Raw genomic sequence first — 22470 nt, forward strand, 5'->3', positions numbered from 1 at the left:
ATATGTGAATTTTCACTGAACTGAGTGTGTAAGATTTATGGACTTTATGTAATACCTCAGTTAAAAGTGGATACATACAGTGGCTATTGAAGAAGGAAATGGCAACCCACTCCAGTATTCTTGCCTGGAGAATCCCTTTGATGGAGGGCTGCTGTCCATGGGGTCGCACAGAGTCAGACATGACTGAAGCAATTTAGCATGCATGCATGCACAGTGGCTGTATTTAGACTTCCCTTAGTATCTACATTTTACTAGTTAATCTATCTCTTGAATATGATTTTATAGGGGAAAATATTACCCACATGGATAATATGTAAAGGAAATAATACAGTATTTTGTAGCTTCTTTAATCTATTCAACATCTATGAGGAAACACTTACATGTTAAAGGATGACAAAACCATATTTTTGAAAGTAGAAAATTTCTGTTTTATATGTGATCTCTTAGCTATAACTTTACTGACTTGAAATTTCTATATGTAGAGGCTGTTGGAAGCTGCTTGGGAGAAGTGGGTCCTATAGATTTCTCTACAATAGCTATACAACATAGTAAAGATACATCTTATACCAAGGCTCTTGAGTTATTTGAAGATAAAGAACTTCAGTGGACCTTCGTAGTGCTGACTTACCTGAATAATACTCTGGTAGAAGATTGGTGAGTATTTAATGATACCTTGTATCTGATAGCACTTCCTCAATTTGACATTCAAGATTGACCTCATATAAATTAACATTTCCAATAACTAAATAATAATAACAACTTTATCCTTTAAGTTGCCATACTTTTGGTCTTAGATATTTAGTCAAAATCATTGTATTTTTACTAATTCACATAGTTACTAAAACCCTGTGTGCCAGGTGCTTATTATCATGATGTATATACTATACAAGGTGCATGTTAAATTTTAGTGAGAGTGAAATTTAAAGTTGCTCACTCCTGTCTTACTCTTTGCAATTGCATGGAATTTTCCAGGCCAGAATACTAGAGTGGGTAGCTGTTCCCTTCTCCAGGGAATCTTCCCAACCGAGGGATCGAACCCAGGTCTCCTGCATTGCAGGCAGATTCTTTACCAGCTGAGCCACCAGGGACGGGTAGACTAGACAAATAAATAGTGCAAAACTACCAAGTGGTTCTACAGAAAGCATTAGGATAGGGGAATATAAATGGTGGTATTTGGGGCACTTGTCAAAATCAAATCTCAGCTAGACGTTTTGATCCTTTTTTAAAAAAAGTTTTATCTTATATTGAAGTATAATGGATTATACCAGGGCTTCTCTGGTGGCTCCAAGGTTAAAGTGTCTGCCTCCAATGCGGGAGACCCTTGTTCGATCCCTGGGTTGGGAAGATCCCCTGGAGAAGGAAATGGTAAACCACTCCAGTATTCTTGCATGGAGAATCCCATGGACGGCAAAGCCTGGTAGACTACAGTCCACGGGGTCGCAGAGAGTCGGATACGACTGAGTGACTTCACTTTCACCTTCATGATGGATTAACAATTTTGTGATAGTTTCAGGTGGACAGCAAAGGGACTCGGCTATATTATATCCATTCTCTCCCAAACTCACCTTCCATCCAGGCTGCCATATAACATTGAGCAGAGTTCCCTGTGCTTTATATACAGTAGATCCTTGTTGGTTATCCACTTTAAATATAGTAGTGTGTATGTGTCAGTCCTAAACTCCCTATCTCTCTCCTTCATCCTTCCCCCTTGACAACCATAAATTCCTTCTCCAAGGCTGTGAGTCTGTTTCTGTTTTATAAATAAGTTAATTTGTATCCTTTTAAAATAAGTCATAGGTGGGAATTATAACTCCAAAGGCTTTAAGCTAATCAGACAGGGCTTTCTTTTTCCCATTAATGCTCAATATGAAACAAAATGGTAACAGTTAGTATAATTTCAGCTTGCTGATTACCAGATTACTTTTACTTTCTCGTCCCCTCCCCATTTATCTATTTGCAGTTATCTATTTATTATTTACAGACCCTTGAACAATGTGAGGGTAAGAATGTTTGCTTAGTGGAAAATTCATGTATACTTACAGTTGGGGCTCTCTATCCATGGTTCTGTATCTGAGGAGTCAACCAGCTGCAGATGGTATAGTATTTACTATTGAAAAAAACTGTATAAGTGAATCTATACAGTTCAAACCCTTGTTGTTCAAAGGTCAAATGGATTTATTTTTGATATATTTGATTTATTGTTGATATATTTTATCACCACCATTTTTGGGGACTGGGTTCAAATGATTTTTGCCCACAATTGGGCATGTTTCTAAGGTGAATAGGGCTTCCCAGGTGGCCCAGTGGTAAAGAATCCACCTGCCAATGCAGGAGAAGCGCGTTCGATCCCTGGGTCAGGAAGATCCCCTGGAGAAGGAAATGACAACCCACTCCAGTCTTCCTGCCTGGGAAATCCTGTGGACAGAGGAGCCTGGTGGGCTACAGTCCATGGAGTTGCAAGGAGTTGGACATGACTGAGCAGGCATGTACTCCCATACTATGGTAAAAAGGTATTTTGCATCTGTTTCCCTGTAACACCCTCTCCTTCTCTTGGGGAATAAATGATTGGCAATAATGTCTACTTGCTATGTTTTCATTGTTGATTTTAAGGACATGTATCTTTCTCTTTTATTGTTGTTACAGTGAAAGGGCTGGCATGGTTTCCTTCCCGACATTTTGTTAGAAAAATTTTCAAGCATACAGCAAAATTGAAAGAATTTTGCAGTAAATACCCATATAACTACCACCTAGATTTTTACTATATTCTACCATTATTATCCTTATTTTATCACATTTAGCCATTCTTCTATTCATTTTTTAATTCATCTCATTCTAAACAATGTATTTCAAAGTGTATCTGATAAAGATTTTGAAGAGATTTTCCACAGAAAATTTGCAAGCTTTGTGTTTCACTTGTTACACAGAAATTTGCAATTGATTTTTCAGAAAAAGGTGCACAAAAATACTAGTGTGACTTAAACTTGAGAACCACAGGGAATAGGTACAGTTTGTTTTTCCTGTCTTTTTTGTAAGAGGAAAAAAATCATTACATGTTTGAGGGACCTCAGGTATACAAAGGGATGTTGACTAAGGAATTCACAGAATCATGGAAGGCTTCTGTGAGGAAATGTCATTTAGTGGAACTGAGTATTCAGGAATTAACTGGAAGATGATTAGGAATAAAACATTCCAGGCAGGGAATAGCTAGAGTGAAAAGAAGCTTCCTGTGTTTGGGGATCAGAAAAAGCCTGGTGTGGAAGAAGATGACGTTAAATGAAATTAGAAAGGTCTGATTAATAAATTTGGATTTTATTTGAAATACATAAGCTATGGAGTTTTAAGCAGAGTAGTTATGATGCAACTAATCCTTTTACTGTGACTTTTATATGGCAAATGGCTTGTGATAGGGCAAAAATGGAAATAGGAAGCCTGATTATGAAACTGTTGCAGTAGTGCAGAGGAAGGGTGGCAGAAGGCAGGCTTCCCTGCTGGCTCAAACGGTAAAGAATTTGCTTGCAATGCGAGAGACCCAGGTTCGATCCCTAGGTCAGGAAGATCCTCTGGAGAAGGAAATGGCAACCCACTCCAGTATCTTTGCCAGGAGAATTCCATGGACAAAGGAGCCTGATGGGCTACACTCCATGGTGTCAAAGAGTTGGATGAGACTTTCACTTCACTTTCAGTGAAGATGAAATGGAACCTGGGGATATTTTTAACACAGAGCAGCAGGACCTGCTGATGAATTTGGAGGAGACAGAGAAAGATAACAGAATGAAGGATGAGTCAAGTTTAGGGTTTATGCTTCTGTGTCTTAAATTGAGACTCCTAAAGGGACTTAAGCCTTTACTTGGTAGCTCATTATCACATATAGTATAAGGTTTAAGACATTTTATGTCAGCTATCATATTTTCAGTACTGTTGTATTACAGTCCCCTTTTTCTTAATTTTTTGAAAAAGAGAAGGACCTTTTCACTTACTGTTTGTTTAAAATTGTTCTAGACATAATGTTATCATTTGTAGGGAAATTCCATTCTCTGTTACACCAAATTATTTGTTTCTCATAGAGAAAATGTTATCAAAATATTTTTTTGTGGGTGATTAGTATTCTGTCATTCTCATTCCTCATTAGTCAGTGTTATTTTCAAGTATTTCTTTTTATGAGACTTTTTAATTTATAATAAGTCATAAACTTTCTTGAGTGAATGAAAGGAATTGCTGTTACAGTAATTAGTAATTCAGGTTTACTAAAGGAATATTAAAAATTGCTTTGGTAATTGTTTGATGTTACCCAATTTTATAGGTGTAAAATTTCCTAATAAATGCAAAGGTTTCCTAATATAATTTAAGGTTTTAATTTTTTCATAAGGAGTTGCTTCACATTCATTAAGATTAATATTGATATACTTTGTGACATTTGAATTATATGTGTTTTTCAGTGTCAAAGTGCGAGCGGCAGCTGTTACCTGTTTGAAAAGCATTTTAACCACAAAAACTGGACATGGTTTCTGGGATATTTATAAGGCAACAACTGATCCCATGCTGATCTATCTACAGCCTTTTAGAACATCAAGAAAAAAGGTCTCTCAAATAATGTTTATTGAATATCCACTATATCTAGAACAGTTCTATTTGCTGTGGGCTGTGAATGTCATATTGCTTAATTATGCTTACACTTAATGTTTTTTGGAAATAATTTCAACTATAGTTTGAACCCAAGAGGTTTGTATTTTTAGTTACGGCAGTGTGGAAAAGCTGGGAGAGGTAGCCTAGAGAAATTATCATTGATTTGGGGGCGCATAGGAGGAGTTCTTAATGACAGGCTTTTTTTTTCAAGGAATGGGAAACCCCTTTCTTTGACCAGATACAAGCCATTGCTCCTGGTATAGTTTATAGGTATTGTGATAATAAGTTAATGTGAAATTTAAGATGACCTAGATTTCTCCCTTTTTCATGTTGATGTCAGACATAACAAGGTTCCACTGAAAGGACTCTATGAAAGAGACTTAAGAACTCTTCAGTTCAGTTCAGTTCAGTTCAGTCGCTCACTCGTGTCTGACTCTTTGCGACCCCATGAATCACAGCACGCCAGGCCTCCCTGTCCATCATCAACTCCCGGAGTTCACTCAGACTCACATCCATCGAGTCGGTGATGCCATCAGCCATCTCATCCTCTGTTGTCCCCTTCTCTTCTTGCCCCCAGTCCCTCCCAGCATCAGTCTTTTCCAGTGAGTCAACTCTTCGCATGAGGTGGCCAAAGTACTGGAGTTTCAGCTTCAGCAGCATTCCCTCCAAAGAAATCCCAGGGCTGATCTCCTTCCAAATGGACTGGTTGGATCTCCTTGCAGTCCAAGGGACTCTCAGGAGTCTTCTCCAACACCACAGTTCAAAAGCATCAATTCTTTGGTGCTCAGCCTTCTTCACAGTCCAACTCTCACATCCATACATGACTACTGGAAAAACCATAGCCTCGACTAGATGGACCTTAGTCAGCAAAGTAATGTCTCAGCATTTGAATATGCTGTTTAGGTTGGTCATAACTTTTCTTCCAAGGAGTAAGCATCTTTTAATTTTCTTTTTTAATCTAAGCATTTTTCTTTAATATTTTCTTTTCATAAAGCAACTGAGAAATATGCCATTGAGTTTTCACCAATTTAACTTCAGTAACATAATGTATCATAAATATAATTTTGGTCTTAATGAAATTATTGGCAGTATAAACTTATTAATCAGTCCTGAAATTATAAATTATAAAAGTGTAAGGAACATTATCAATTATAAACTATTATAAAGGAAATCAGTCCTGAATAGTCATCGAAAGGACTGATGCTGAAGCTGAAGCTCCAGTACTTGGATGTGAAGAACTGACTCATTAGAACAGACCTTGATGCTGGGAAAGATTGAAGGCAGGAGGAGAAGGGGACGACAGGTTGAGATGGTTTGATGGCATCACCAACTCAATGGACATGAGTCTGGGCAAGTTCCAGGAGTTGGTGATGAACAGGGAGGTCTGGTGTGCTACAGTTCATGGGGTTGCAAAGAGTCAGACACGACTAAGGAACTGAACTGAACTGAACTGAATACTGTAACCTGTAAAACATTGCAGTTTTAAGATTTTCAAATTTCATTTCATCCTGAAATCAGTTCTGTATGGTAGATTTGGACTGGTTACATATATAAGGCAGAGAGTCTGTGATTCAACATACCGCTAATAAATTGAGAGTAGAAGTTTCCTCCTGTTTAGATCAGTAAATTTTCAACAGATTCTACCTTTCATAAGCATAATTGTATTTTAATTTTTAAAAGTAACTGATGCCTCTAGATTTAGTTTTAACTATATTTAATTTTATTTGGAAACATGTTTATTTATGCCTAGATATTTGTTTGGCATAAGAAAGATAAAATGTGTTTCTGGTTACTGTATTTACATTTTCTGATCACTTTTTTCTAGTTTTTAGAAGTACCAAGTCTTGACAAAGAAAGTCCTTTAGAAGGCTTGGATGATACAAGCTTGTGGATTCCTCAAAGTGAAAATCATGACATTTGGTTAAAGACACTGACTTGTGCTTTTTTGAATAGTGGTGGCACAAAAAGTGAAGTCCTTCAGTTATTAAAGCCAATGTGTGAGGTAAGATTAGTCTGACTCATACCCTTTCTACTTCTGTTTTTTTAATTTGAGCTTTCTCATCATAATTTTCTTTGCTTGTCCCATTCCATTTTGCTTTTTTGTTCATGTTCATGGCCTATATATAAAAAAAGAGTTCTGTGTACTGCACATCCCCTTCATGCAAAATAACTTATACTCAGCTGTTGTGAACCCATTCAACAGAGCATCTTTTTATATAGGACTTTTCAGCTGTGAAGTAGCTACATTGCAGATAAGTTCTAAGGGGGTGTCATAAATAACATGTTACTAATGATAGTTAAAATACAGATGATTAGAAATTATTTGTGTTAACCAAAGGTCTGTTCTAACTTTTTAAATTTACTTCTATTGAGGTCATTGTCATTAACTTTCTGTGATTTTTTTTTTATTGAAATATTATTGGTTTACAATGTTGTGTTGATTTCTGCTGTACAGCAAAGTGAACCAGTTATACATGTACCCACTCTTTTTTAGATTCTTTTCCCATATGAGTCTTAAAAGAGTATTAAAAAGAGTTCCCTGTTTTATACAATAGATCCTTATTAGTTATCTGTTTTATATATAGTAGTGTGTGTATGTCAGTCACAGTTTCCCAGTTTATACCCACCCCCTATCCTGGAACCATAAATTATATTCTACATCTGACTCTGTGACCCTGTTTCTATTTTGTAAATAAGTCCATGTGTGCCATTTTTTTAGATTCTAAATAAAAGCTATGATATTTACCTTTCTCTGACTAAAGTCACTCAGTCTAACAATCTTTGGGTCCCTCCAGGTTGCTGCAAATATCATTATTTTGTTCTTTTTATGGCCAGGTATATATGTACCACATCTTCTTTATCCATTCCTTTGTTGATAGACACATAGGTTGCTTCCATTTCCTGGCTGTTGGAAATAATGCTGCAGTGAACGTTGGGGTACCTGTGTTGTTTTGAATTATGGTTTTCTCTGGATAAATATGTCCAGGAGTGGGCTTGCAGGATCATATGGTAGCTCTATTTTTAGTTTTTTAAGGAACCTCCATACTATTCTCCATATTGACTATACCAACTTATATTCTCCCAATAGTGTAGGAGGCCGCACTTATTGTTTGTACAGTTTTTGATGATGGCCATCTGACTGACTGAGGTGATACCTCATTGTAGTCTTGATTTGCATTTCTCTAATAATTGGTGATGTTAGGCATCTTTTCTTTTGCTTTTTGTCATGTCTTTGGTGTGTCTTTGGAGAAATATCTATTTAGATCTTCCATCCAGTTTTTTATTTATTTATTTATTTTTTTCCCTGATACTGAGTTGCATGAGCTGTTTGTACATTTTGGAGAGGAGTCCCTTGTCTCTTGCTTGATTTGCAAAGATTTTCTCCCATTATGTGGGTTTGTCTTTTCATTTCATTTATGGTTTCCTTTGCTGTGCAAAAGCTTCTAAGTTTAATTAGGTCCCCTTTGTTTATTTTTATTTTCATTGCTTTAGGAGGTGAATCAAAAAAGATTTTTCTTTGATTTATGTCAGAGTGTTCTGCCTATGTTTTCCTCTACAGTTTTATAATATCTGGCCTTACATTTAAGTCTTTAATCCATTTTGAGTTTATTTTTGTAGATGGTGTTAACAGGTGTTCCAATTTCATTCTTTTACATGTAGTTGTCCAGTTTTCCCAGTACCACTTATTGAAGAGACTGTCTTTTCTCCATTGTATATTCTTGCCTCCTTTGTCATAGATTAGGGGACCATATGTGCATGGCATTGTCTCTGGGCTTTCTATCCTGTACTGATAATGTATATTTCTGTTTTTCTGCCAGTATCGTATTGTCTTGATTACTGTAGCTTTGTAGTATATTCTGAAGTCAGGAAGCCCATTTCCTCCAGCTCCATTTTTCTTTCTCAAGATTGCTTTGGTTATTCAGGGTCTTTTGTCTCTCCATAGAAATTGTAAAAATTTTTTCTAGATCTGGTTAAATGCCATTGGTAGTTTAATAGGGTTGCAGTGAATCTATAGATTGCATTGGGTAGATATAGTGATTTTTACAACATTGATTCTTCCAGTCCAGGAATGTGGTATATCTTTCCATCTATTTGTTTCATCTTTGATTTCTTTCGATAGTGTTTTATAGTTTACTGAGTACAGGTCTTTTGCCTCCTAGGTAGGTATATTCCTAGGTATTTTATTTTATTTTTTCCCTTGGCCACTCTATGAGCCTTGTGAGTTCCCCAACTAGGGATTGAACCCATGCCCCCTGTGTTGGGAGGCATTGGACCACCAGGGAAATCCTATTTTATTTTTTTAATGCAGTGGTAAATGGGACTTTTTCTTTGATTTCTCTTTCTGGTCTTTCATTGTTAGTGTATAGGAATGCAAGAAATTTCTGTGTATTAACTTTGTATCTTGAAACTTTACCAAATTCATTGAATAACTCTAGAAGTTTCTGGTAGCACATTTAGGGTTTTCTATGTATAGTATCATATCATCTGCAAACAGTGACTGTTTCACCTCTTCTTTTCCAATTTGGATTTCTTTTATTTCTTATTTTTTTCTCTGCTTGCCATGGCTAGGACTTCCAAAACTATGCTGAATAAAAATGGTGAGAGTAGACATCTTGTTTCTGATCTTAGAGAAAATGTTTTCAGTTTTTCACTGTTGAGTGTGATGTTAGTTTTGGTTTTGTCATACATGGCCTTTATTAGGTTGAGGTAGGTTCCCTCTATTCCTGCTTTCTGGAGAGTTTTTTTGTTTTGTTTTTTAAATCATAAATGGGTGTCAAAAGCTTTTTCTGCATCAAATCTGTGACATGCTTTCTTTGTTATTGTTGTTCAGTCACTGAGTCAGTTCTTTGCAACCCCATGAACTGCAACACACCAGTCTTCCCTTTTCTTCACTGTCTCCTGCAGTTTGCTCAGACTCATGTCCATTGAGTTGATGATTCCATCCAACCATCTCATCCTCTGTCCTTCCTTCTCCTCCTGCCCTCAATCTTTCCCGGTAATAAGGTCTTTTCTAATGAGTTGACTTTTCACATCAGATGGCCAAAGTATTGGTGCTTCAGCTTTAGCATCAGTATTTCAAATGGATATTCGGGGTTGATTTCTTTTAGGGTTGACTGTTTTAATCTCCTTGTTGTCCAAGGGTCTCTCCAGAGACTACTCCAGCATCACAATTCAAAAGCATCAATTTTTTGGTGTTCAGACTTCCTTATGGTCCAGTTCTCGCTTTGATTATATGGACCTTTGTCAGCAAAGTGATGTCTCTGCTTTTTAATATGCTGTCTAGGTTTTTCATAGCTTTTCTTCCAAGGGGCAGGCATCTTTCATGACGGCAGTCACCGTCCGCAGTGATTTGGGAGCCAAAGAAAATAAAGTCTGTCACAGTTTCCATTTTTTCCCCATCTGTTTGCCATGAAGTGATGGGATTGGATGCCATGATTTTTTTCATCCTATTGTTTTCCTCTGTTTCTCTGCGTTGATCGCTGAGGAAGGCTTTCTTATCTCTTCTTGCTATTCTTGAAATTCTTCATTCAGATGTGTATATCTTTCCTTTTCTCCTTTGTCTTTTGCTTGTCTTTTTTCTCAGCTATTTGTAAGACCTCCTCAGATAACCATTTTACCTATTTGCATTTCTTTTTCTTGGAGGTGGTTTTGATCACTGCCTCCTATACAATGTCACGAACCTCTGTCCATAGTTCTTGAGGCACAGTACCTATCAGATCTAATCTCTTGAATCTATTTGTCACTTCCACTGTATAATCATAATGCATTTGATTTAGGTCATACTTGAATGGCCTAGTGTTTTTCCCTACCTTTTTCAATTTAAGTCTGAGTTTTGCAATAAGGAGTTCATGATCTGAGCCACAGTCAGCTCCAAAATTAGGGTTTATTAAAAATGTAAACTTTTAAACATGACTGTTAGAGTTCTTCATTCTGTGTAGAAAAAGTGCTAAAATTCTATTTTCAGCTTTTTCTCTTAAATGTTGATCCTCATTTTCCCCTTTGTCAAATCTGTTATTAGTAACACTTTTCGTATATCAAATATTTTTTACAATGGTCACGTAGTATTATATTTGTAAGCAATACCCTATTTCATTATATGCAAATAGCTTCGACTGGAAATGAACTATTTCGGTGTTATATATATGTTCTATATGGATGTTCCGGGTTAGTTTGATTAAAAAAAAACACTACCTCGTACATATTTTTTTGTACATTTTTTGTAGTATATGGAGTTCGTGGCTTATGTCATTAACAGGGAATGAATATTTTAAGTAAAATGTTTTTACTCAAAACTATTGACTGGATGTGTTTGTATATTTTAGGTGAAAACTGACTTTTGTCAGACTGTGCTTCCATATTTGATTCATGATATTCTACTACAAGATACAGATGAATCATGGAGAAATCTCCTTTCTACACACATTCAGGGATTTTTCACTAGCTGTTTCAAACACTCTTCACAAACAAGCCGATCTACAACCCCTGCAAATTTGGATTCAGGTATTCTGTTAAATTTCTCAACTTTATACTGTTAAAGTCTCAGTTCTAGAGAAAGATATTGTTTGAGTCCCATCAAGGCACTTTGTAGGCTTAATCTCATAACCTCTAAACATCTATTCTGCCATCTGTAAAATGGAGATAAAAGTTGTAACAAGTTTTCGATGAAATATTGTGTGTAAAACACCTAGGATAATACTTAATGCATAGTACCCTCTCATTAAATATAGACTAGTATTAATGGAGCAACTGATTGAGTATTTACTGCATATTAAACACTGTGCTTGTTGCTGGCAGAATTACTTATAGTTCTGTGATCTGGGATTACTATAATTAACATTTGGCATATACATTAGTTTTTTTAAAGAAAAATTGGACTGTGTTTTACTTAAACTTTTGTAACTTACCCTCCTTCCGCGCTGTTGTATAAGAAGTATTTCCCATGCTGAGAGCTTATTGCAGGAGAAGTTAAACCAAGAATTGAATACACATGGGCTTCCTTGATGGCTCAATGGTAAAGAATCTGCCTGCCAATGCAAGAGATGTGAATTTGATCCCTGGGTTGGGAAGATTCCCTGGAAAAGCAAATGGCAACACACTCCAGTATTCTTGTCTGATAAATTTTATGGAGAGAGGAGCCTGGTGGGCTATAGTTCACAGTGTCGCAAAAGAGTCAGACATGACTTAGCAACTAAACAATAACATCAATACATTGTTGAGGGCTCATTGTTGGTCAGTTTTTCAAACCTAAATTTGACAAAAGGAAAAGATTTATAGATCTGTGATGTTAACTTACAGATTAATACATCCTGAATATGTATTATTAATGTATTTTATGTACAAACATAAAACTAGATTCACATACTGTACTTCAAGACCAGTACAGTTAACTAAGACTGTTTTTCATCTTTATCAGTTGTTTATGTATGTTTGTGCTATAGCCTTTCAAACATAAAACCAGGCAGTTTTATTTTATGCCAATATTTTTATTGTTGTAAATGAAACTTTAAATTTCACATGTAAAACCTACGATTGAAAAGGAAAGTATATAGATGTCTATCAAATGGTTTCTTTTCTGATGTCTATAAGTCTCACTGCCTTCATTTGAATGTCCTAGTACATCTCAAATTCAGCTGTCCAAAGGTAAATTTATCATCTTCACCTCTGTCCCCCAGCCTCCACTTTTCAATAAAGAGCAAGCAGTGGTTTAAGCCTGAAACCTTTCTCACATGTCTCATCTCATCACCAAATCCTGGGAGTTCTGTGTTATAAAATAACATTAGTTCATCTATTTTTCTTTGTCCACAGCTGCTTTCCAGCTCTGTGGTTCAATACATGAAATCTTTCAGTAAATTCTCCATGTTCGTTCTTGTTTCAGCCATCTTACTGTTGTCTGGAACACTATTCGTTCTTCCTCTCCAAATGAAACATTAGTTTTTTAGACACCATTCTTTTCTGTGAAACTCTTCTTGTTCAGAGTTCTTTTTTATATACCTCTCTGATATTCTAAACTTTATCATAGCACACATCACACTGTGTTAAGAGTCTCTTAGGCTAGTCATTGAGTTCCATTTGGTCAGAAATAGTCTTTCTTATACCATTGTATACTGAGCACCTACCTAGTACATTAAAAAGTCCTATGTAAATAGTTACTAAATCAATGAATTAGTCCTCTTCAGAAATAAATATAAATTAATTAAATTCTTAATCTTATTAAGTATATAGTTTCTTTTAAAAGAAAAAGAAATGTCATTAAATTCCATATGTTGATTCATATTTATTAAGAGCCCATTTTGTGCTAGAACCTTATAGTGTAGAGGAAGACAATTCCAGACAAAAGAGGACGCCTAAGCACACCTGTCTGGGACTGATGGGACATCTCTTTCTTTGTCAGAGTCAGAGCACTTTTTTCGATGCCATGTGGATAAAAAATCACAAAGAACGATGCTTGCTGTTGTGGACTACATGAGGAGACAGAAGAGGTAATGTGACTACTGGTTCTTGAGTTTGAGTATTTAGAAGTGTAACTTGTTATTGCTGACTGAATTTTAACATGATTATTTGAGGTAATGGCTGTTACAAGGTGCTGTATTTAATATGTGTGGTGCTTATATCTTCTTGAAATAAATCCATATGAATAAATCCATATTCAGGGTGAATATGACTTTGATTTGGTGAAATCAAAGTCAGGAACTCTACTTTTTTAAGTGGAGTATAGTTGATTTATAATATTGTGTTTCTGGTGTTCAGCAAAGTGATTCAGTTATATATATTTTTTTTTTTTCAGGTTATTTTCCATTATAAGTTATTACAAGATAAATTCCGAGACTTTGAATACTGTAGGAACTCTGAATTCTTGGAGAAGGAAATGGCAACCCACTCCAGCATTCTTGCCCAGAGAATCCCACAGACAGAGGAGCCTGGAAGGCTACTGTCCTTGGGGTCACAAAGAGTCAGACACAACTGAGCGACTGAGCACTGAATTCTAGCTCCAACTATAATAGGAACAGTGTTATCTTTGCTAAATCATTCAGTCTCTGGGGGCTTTAGTTTATTTCGTTTATAGTAATGGAAAAGGAATAGTGATTTTCCAGGTTACTTTTAGTTGCATTGCTCCTCTTTTAACTTTTTCTTTACTTTTGTCTCAAAAGTAGTTAGAATTATGTAAAAAAGTTCCTTTATTTGTCTTTATTATGAAGCACAAGTTTCTTTACTGTGTTACATGGTCCTCAAAATCTGTGATTCTATATAGTGATACTGTTTATAGCAGTGTTATTATCTTGATTCTGATAAATTGCTTTATAATTCAGTATTTTTGTTCCCATTATTTTTTTTTTTGAGATGTTTAACAATGAGTACAGGAATTGATAGAGAGGATGGTCGACAGGTTTGTACTGCTCCAGAGTTGACCAGAACTTTAAAGAAATAATGTAGTAAGCCTGTAACTTAAATAGGTAAGCATTGATGTCTCATTAGTTTGTATGGTGGTAGTGGCAGTGACTGATAAAGAGTGGGAGGGAATAGTGGGAGAAAAATAAAAAATTGGTAGTGGAATTTGGAAACATTTTTTGACCTAAATGCATTTACAGCTTAAAAATTTACTCCTCTGTATCCTCCTCATGCTTGCCATCTCATGCTTAGAAAAAGAAGTCTTTGGTCTTTCAGTGTCTGTGTTTCTGGTTAGAAAGTTACTGATTCACTATATTGTTTTATATTGAATCTTCTTGTGAGAAACCACATTCAAAACTTTAACTGGCAGCATCTCTTTTCTCAGTGTTGGGAGGCAGTTTCACCTCTGAATTATTCATTTTATATTTACCATTGAGTTAGAGAAGTATTTACTTTGGTTAGCTTTCAAGAAAATAAAATTTCTCAATATTAAGTTTTTATTCTAAATAAGGCCTTAAAGAAGATTCTTGAGAGAATATGGCTGGGACATAGAATATAGAGTAAGGACTTGAGTTCAGGTTCATGTTTCTCGGAATCAGTTCAGTTCAGTTGCTCAGTCGTGCCTGACTCTTTGTGACCCCATGGACTATAGCACACCAGGCCTCCCTGTCCATCTCAACTCCCAGAGTTTACTCAAACTCATGTCTGTTGAATCGGTGATGCCATCCTACCATCTCATCCTCTGTTGTCCCCTTCTCCTCCCACCTTCAATCTTTCCCAGCATCAGGGCCTTTTCAAATGAGTCAGCTCTTCGCATCAGGTGGCCAGAGTATTGGAGTTTCAGCTTCAACATCAATCCTTCCAATGAACACTCAGGACTGATTTCCTTTAGGACTGGTTTCTCAGAATAGCTATAGTTAAAAGTCTTGGCCACGTGATAGGTACTTTATTCATCAGCTTTATAAGCATTATTTGCTCATTACAGCTGTTCTCTGAGGTATATATTATTTCCTGGTTTTGCAAATGAAGAAACTGAGGCTTAAGAAGTTACGTTCCAAAATTCATACAGCTTATAGTAGGTAACCCAGCTGGATTTGAACTTAGCTAGAGTTTCCTGCTTTAACACCAATTTTCTTAACTACTGCCTTGTCACATCTCTATAAAATTGTTTTGAGAAAGATAATATCATCCCTTCCAATTAGGGCCTACTGTTATCACCATGGAAGATTTTTGTTAAATAACCTCAACCTAGGCAACTAGCTGAGAAGAAAAATAACTAATAGGAATGACGTGTAAATGTATCTTAGAAGGACAATATTTTCATTAAATTGATCATTTAAAACCACTTGTGTATGTATTTTTACTGTATACTGTATAGCCTATTCTTAGCCTGTGGTCCATGGATCCCTTGGTGAGGGGCAAGTATGAACCTCAAAATTTTATGGGATGATGGTCCATAGCTTTTATCAGATTTTCTAATAGGTATGTGATCCAAAAAGAGTGCTGGAACTCTATATTATCTTAGGTGTTTATTGTTATATATTGGGGATATGTGGTTTTTGGTTATTTGAATATAATTTTCTTTTTAACTAGCACTGGCTACCATTGTATTCTATATCAACATACTTTTGGTATGTAAGTTAAAGAAATGGATGTGACTATATTTAAATTTTTTCTTTAGACCTTCTTCAGGAACAGTTTTTGATGATGCTTTCTGGCTGGAGTTGAATTATCTAGAGGTTGCCAAAGTAGCTCAGTCTTGTGCTGCTCATTTTACAGCATTGCTCTATGCAGAAATCTATGCAGATAAGAAGAACTTGGATGATCAAGAGAAAAGGTAACGGGATTTGGAAGTTTTGGTTTGTAAAATTGGTGTTGAATTTGTTTCGTTAAAAGTATATATTAAAGATGTGTTTTACTTCCACTCTCCCATTTAAAAGATGATTTAAATAAGCACTTTCTACCTTTTAAGGAGAAAGATAATAAAAGTATGTTAAAGAAATAAGCAATTCTGCCCTGAACTTGAGATGTTTATTACTCAATAATTATAAAAATTATACAGATAAACTTCTGGAGGACAGAGATCATCCTTACTTTTCTCTGTATTCCCTGTAGTAATAGCATTGGGAACTTTATATAAGTGATCCATAATTATTTTTCAAATGGTTGAATGATTCCCTAATTTTAAATTAAGTTTACCACTGTTCTCTCACTTTATTCAAGATCCATTTTACTTATTGACTAGAAGTAATGTAGCCTGGTTGCTTTCTGTGACTAAATTGCTTTCATTGTTTTGGTGTCTACCTGGATTCCTACTTCTTTACTTTGCTTTTCCTCTGAGTTAGAACTCTCATAAGAGTTTAACAAGTATAATATTAGATAATAGAAAAAAGCAAAAAGTAGCCAAGAAACTTGAAGAGTAAAAAATACAGTTTACTGTCCTAATGGCCTTCCTCAAATCTTCGTTCACTTGAAATAGCTTAGTGTTTATTTTTTAAATTAATTAATTAATTTTAAATTGGAGAATAATTGCTTTACAGTAAATATTTATTTTTATGGTTAGCTTCACTTTCCCACCATGAAATCACTCATACTACAAAATTGAAATAGCAAAGAAGTGTTATATTGATGCATTTCTTATGCTTGCTACCTATAATCTCTACATTGGATTATCATTAAGCTGAAAGTAGTATGGTTTTTGGATTGTGGAAAACCAGGCACCAGAGTTCAGATCCTAGTTCAGATATGATTAATTTAGTAGACTCAGACTGGTTTGCTTAATGCTCTCATTTGTTTTAATTTCTCCTTTTCAATTAAAAACTGTTAAAAATCTACAGTGTGATCAGTATACCCTTATATATCAGTATACTTATAAACTATAGCTTAATAGAATTGGAATGTAATTTCTAGATTTTATTAAAATACCCCCCAAAATTGACAGTGTGTAGATCATATGTATAATGTGTAATTGACATGTTTGTGAACGCTTAAGACTTTACTTTGTACGAAGATAAGTAAAATGACTAAGAAATTGATTTTTGACTACCTTAGGTCTTAAAAATTTGGCAGAAACCCTGCATACTTTGTAGTAATTTTAATGTGAGTGCACCTCAGTATCTTGGTGCCATAGAATAACATTTTTTACTAATCAGGGGTGAATAACAGTTCTTATCTGAGTATAAATAAAAGCTCTTTTAACTTGAGAATAAGTGATTATATAGAATGTGGCAAATTTTTGCAAAATTGCTTGTTTAACAAGCAAAGGTGCCTGGATTTTATTTTGGTTAGCTTTAGGGGAGAAGTGCTTCTTAAATGGGACTTGCTGTTTGCTTTGACAGTCTGATTTTTTTTTTTTCAAATGCCTAATGGACAAGGGAGGGCCAACAGACATGAGGTGTATAGAAAGGGTGGTGGTGGTTTAGTCACTAAGTCATGTCCAACTCTTGCAACCCCATGGACTGTAGCCTGGCAGGCTCCTCTGTCCATGGGATTCTCCAAGCAAGAATACTGGAGTGGGTATTCCCTTTCCCATAGAAAGGGTAGGGAATGCTGATTTTCTTCAGTGACTCAGGTGAACTGAGAATTTGGTAAATCTAAAGTGAGCAGGAAAAGTATAAAAGCAAAATACAAATCAACAGTTTACAAACATATCAGGTCACAAAAGTGAATTGCTCTCTTAGGTTTCCTATTCAAGTTAGTTAATAGCAAATTGTAGACAAATCTGAGTTCTAATTCTGTCACTTATTACCTGTGGTTCTACTGGTCCACTTCCTTTTCAACACTATCAGATTTATTAAGTTTTGCCAAATTATCAAGTGTTAAGTGGTATCTCAGGTGTGGTCTTAATTTGCATGCCTGTGTTTATTAATGAGGTTAAGTAAGTAAGTGTTAAGTCACTCATTCATGTCCCACTCTTTTGAACCCCATGGACTATAGCCTGCCAGGCTCCTTAGTCTGTGGAATTCTCCAGGCAAGAATACTGGTGTGGGTAGTCATTCCCTTCTCTGGGAGATCTTCCTGACCCAGGGATCAAAACCCAGGTCTCCCACATCGCAGGCAGATTCTACCCTCTGGGCCACTAGGGAAGCCCCAGTGAGGTTAAACTTCAGATTAAATCACTGACAGAACATTTAGGAATTGAACTCAAGGGCTTCTGCTCTATTTTTAAGCTCTGTAAAAATAAGCATATTTTGGCATATTGCTTTTCCATAAATGAGACTGTGGTTAAAATGTAATTTTCATTCAAAGACCTAATACTCACAAATTCCTTTTCTATTCTAGGCTTGGTATTGTTTTCAAGTATAAATGGTTTATTATATTTTATTTGTAACCTTTGTTAGTTTTTTCTTTCAAAGTTTATGGTATACATATTAGCAAGCCTCAAAATAGTATATTCCCATTAAAAGAGATGCTCTTGTGACAAACAGAAGTCTTACATTTGAAGAAGGAAGCCAAAATACAACTATTTCCAGTTTGAGTGAAAAAAGTAAGGAAGAAACTGGGATAAGTTTACAGGTATATATTATAGACTTTATTATAAATGTTAATATTTGTTTTACACTTTAGACTATTGTTTTGTTATAAAGACTATATAGATTTGTCATTTGATTTTCAAACTGAAGTTACTTTTTGGACTGTCAAATATGTTACATTCATGGTTTGAAGCTTAGGCCTTGGATTAGGCAAATGAGTTCTATCCTTATTCCTTAGTTGTATAATCTTCCAGAAATTACTTAATCTTTTCAACTTTGAGTTCCTTTATCAGAAAGATGAAAGTACAACCACCTATCTCATAGGGTGAATTATACCATATATTTTTCTGCTACAGTACTCTGTTTATTTTCTTCATAGCACTTAACATTTATATTTTTATTTGTTTACTTCTTTATTGTATATCACATCTCAGGGCAGATTGCTTCTTCTATAAATTTTTAAATTTAAAAATTTAAATTTGTCTCTTAATTTGACCTTTCTTCCTTTAAAATGAGTTTGATCTTCTTCAGTTTGCTTGCATCTCTGATGTTCTCTTCTCTGCTTTCACTGTGTCTCCTACTTCTTAGACAAAATAGGGGACATAGATAGGAAGTGCCACCATATGACACTGTCAAACATAGAAATCTTCCTGCATCTGTCTGCTCCCATTGTAATCTTTCCTTTTGTTAAAGCGGAGGAACAGTTTATCCTGCTGTCTTTTTTTCTGTGCTTTGTTTTTCAACTGTCAAGAACTTTATGTTTTTATTGTGCCATGCTTCTTCTCAATATATTCAAACATTTCAGACTCTTCTTATTAAAAACATTTTCCTTCAAATGAACACAGAATCATTTCCCTTTTCCTTTTGTTCTCTTTAATGTGACACCCTTTTTTCTCCCTTCCCATCACAGCCAAACCTTGTGAAAGAAGGTTTCAATTTCCACTGAATAGCACCTGCTAATGTCACTCATAAACTTGATGTTACTAAGTCTAGCCCTCACCTTTCATTCAACCTCTTCCTTAATTTGACTTAACACTTAACACCATCAACTGTGCCTTACTTGAAATACATTCTGTCTGCCTTTTTGATACTGTTTTCCTGATTTTTCTCCTTCTCTATTTTGCTAGTTTATAGTTTTATCCTCTTTTCTGAGTTTTTGGAGTATCTCCTGTGCTCCAGGTACTGTGCTAGCTTCAGGACTAAATGTTCCAACACTTGTGGGCTTGATTTCATCCTTATGATAGAAACAATTTGATTAGAATGATAAACATGCCAATATCAGTTTGTGTTTAGAAAATATTTCCTGGAGCAACTACCATTAAGATATTTAAAGTGCTTGATCAATTTTCTATGCAATGTCATTTCTCTTTGTTTTTTTTCCTTTGCTTCTTTCTGTTTTGTTTTCTGTTTTCATTTTTATTTTACTGAGATTATTTTAAACAGAATCAATTCTTTCCTGAGTAAATTTTATTGCAAAGTTTGAATCATCAAACCAATTCTTTATACCACATTTTGCCAATTATTACATAGTGCAACTTTGAATTTTCTTTCAAAGAAAACCTTACAACTTTTTTTACCAAGTTCACTTTTGAAGAGTAAGACTTTGCAGAACTTCATTTTCCCATGTACAGTTTTAGCTGTTGACAGGATTGTTTGCTTTTGTTTTTATGGGCTTTTTTGCATATGTTAGAAGCATCATAGGTTGGGATTTATATCTTATCTAATTCATTAATTGTGAGCTATTCTTTTCAAGTAGTCCATAGTCATTCTGTTGTCTCAGATCAGTTTGTTGTGTTGGTAATCCATATCTTTAGTATATATTTCAATATCATTATATTTTTTACCTTTATAACATGTTATGTAATTTAAATTTGTTAAATTCATTAACTGATATTTTTTCCCTTCAATTTTTAAAAAAAATTTTTCTGTTTTTAGGATCTGCTTTTAGAAATCTACAGAAGTATAGGAGAGCCAGATAGTCTTTATGGCTGTGGTGGAGGGAAAATGTTACAACCCCTTACTAGGTATATTGCTTTTTCATAGATAATGCTATAGTAATTCTGTTATGAAAGAAGTTACATGCATATAGAACTCAAAGGCATTTAAAAACTCTTCTCTTATAGACTACGAACATATGAACATGAAGCAATGTGGGGGAAAGCCTTAGTAACATATGACCTTGAGACAACAATCTCCTCATCAACTCGTCAGGCAGGAATAATTCAGGTACTCTTTTTTTCTGCTTTAGTAAAGCACTGCTTGTGTAGTGCTCAGATTATTTCAGTATATCAGTGGACTATTTACATAACCAGATGAACTCCAAGGCTAAGACTGAAGGTTATTTTTCTTTCACTGGGATTAATACTCAGAAGGATACACAAGTAAATTGGACAAATGACTGACCTGAAAGATAGTATAGAACTGCTGCTGCTGCTGCTGCTGTTAAGTCACTTCAGTTGTGTCCAACTCTGTGCGACCCCATAGACGGCAGCCCACCAGGCTTCCCCGTCCCTGGGATTCTCCAGGCAAGAACACTGGAGTGGGTTGCCATTTCCTTCTCCAATGCATGAAAGTAAAAAGTGAAAGTGGGAGGGCATTCCTAAGATGGCTGAGGAATAGGACGAGGAGACCACTTTCTCCCCCACAAATTCATCAAAAGAACATTTAAATGCTGAGTAAATTCCACAAAACAACTTCTGAATGCCGGCAGAGGACATCAGGCACCCAGAAAAGCAGCCCATTGTCTTCGAAAGGAGGTAGGAAAAAATATAAAAGACAAAAAAAGAGATAAAAGAGGTAGGGACAGAGCTCTGTCCCAGGAAGGGAGTCTTTAAAAGAGAGAAGTTTCCAAACACCAGGAAACACTCTCCCTGCTGAATCTGTGGCGAGCCTTGGAAGCCCAGAGGGCAACATAACAGGGAGGAAAAATAAATAAATAATTAAACCCCACAGATTACAAGCCCAACGGTTACTCCCCCAGAGGAGAAGCAGCACAGACGCCTGCACCCGCCACTAGCGAGTGGGGGCTGGTCAGGGAGGCACGGGCTGCACCGCTTAGAGTAAGGACTGGACCTGAATGCCCCGAGGGCAATGTGAGGGAACTAACTTGGGCTAGCAAACCAGACTGTGGGATAGCTACCACACAAGAAGCCCTAACCTAAGACACCACCAGGCCCGCTCACAGAACAAAGGACTGAACAGAACTAGCCGGCTGCAGACCATCCCCCTCCGGTGACAGGCAGCCAGAGCCAGAAGGGGGCAATCGCAGCCCCAGAGAGACATTATCTACCAAACTGCAAGCAGGCTTCTTTGCTAACTAAGACTTCTTGGGGTTCTGGATGGTCAACATCCGCCAGAGAAGGTGCGCCGGTTGTACACCCAGAAAACCCAGTGGCAGGGATGGGGAAGGCGAAAAGTTGCAGTGACCACACTTGCCAAACACCTCATCAACCTGAGCTGCTTGGACCTGGGAAGGGCACAAAACGCAGGCCGAAGTCTGCGCCTCTGAGGACTACCGGAGTGCGTGAACCTTAGCAGCTTAGACCTGGGAGGTGCATACAGCCCAGGGCTGGCTTTGGACGGTTCCCTGCAGAGCAACCTAGAGCCTGAGCAGTGTGGGCAGGGAGGGCACACGCACCGTGAATGGGGGCAGGCCCAGTGTGGCTGAGGCACTGTGAGCACACGCCAGTGTTAGGTGTTTGCAGCGTCCCTCCCTCCCCACAGCGCGACTGAGCAAGTGAGCCTAAACCTAAAAAAAGTGTCCACCACCACCCACTTTGTGTCAGGGCGGAAATCAGACACTGAAGAGATCAGCAAACAGAAGAAGTTAAAACAGAGGGAACCACCTTGAAAGTGACAGGTGCAATAGATTAAAACCCTGTCGTTAGTACTGACTACATAGGAAAGGGCCTATAGATCTTGAGAAATATAAGCCAGACCAAGGAACTATCTGAAAATGAACTGACCCCACAATACCCACAACAACACC

At 36.4% G+C, this 22470-nt stretch overlaps 1 protein-coding gene across 1 annotated transcript in view; it reads left to right on the top strand.

Moving 5' to 3' along the window:
• ATM (ATM serine/threonine kinase) overlaps positions 1-22470 on the top strand; it is a 141915-nt gene that overhangs the window by 71318 nt on the left and 48127 nt on the right. Inside the window, exons 33-41 of the mRNA XM_052652907.1 lie at positions 483-654; positions 4437-4578; positions 6449-6625; positions 10947-11124; positions 13016-13103; positions 15692-15847; positions 18417-18525; positions 20418-20506; positions 20606-20708. Of these exons, the coding sequence (XP_052508867.1) occupies positions 483-654; positions 4437-4578; positions 6449-6625; positions 10947-11124; positions 13016-13103; positions 15692-15847; positions 18417-18525; positions 20418-20506; positions 20606-20708 (1214 nt within the window). The remainder of the gene's footprint in view (positions 1-482; positions 655-4436; positions 4579-6448; positions 6626-10946; positions 11125-13015; positions 13104-15691; positions 15848-18416; positions 18526-20417; positions 20507-20605; positions 20709-22470) is intronic.

Source organism: Budorcas taxicolor, chromosome 15 (assembly GCF_023091745.1).
Source record: "Budorcas taxicolor isolate Tak-1 chromosome 15, Takin1.1, whole genome shotgun sequence".
Taxonomy (NCBI): domain Eukaryota; kingdom Metazoa; phylum Chordata; class Mammalia; order Artiodactyla; family Bovidae; genus Budorcas; species Budorcas taxicolor.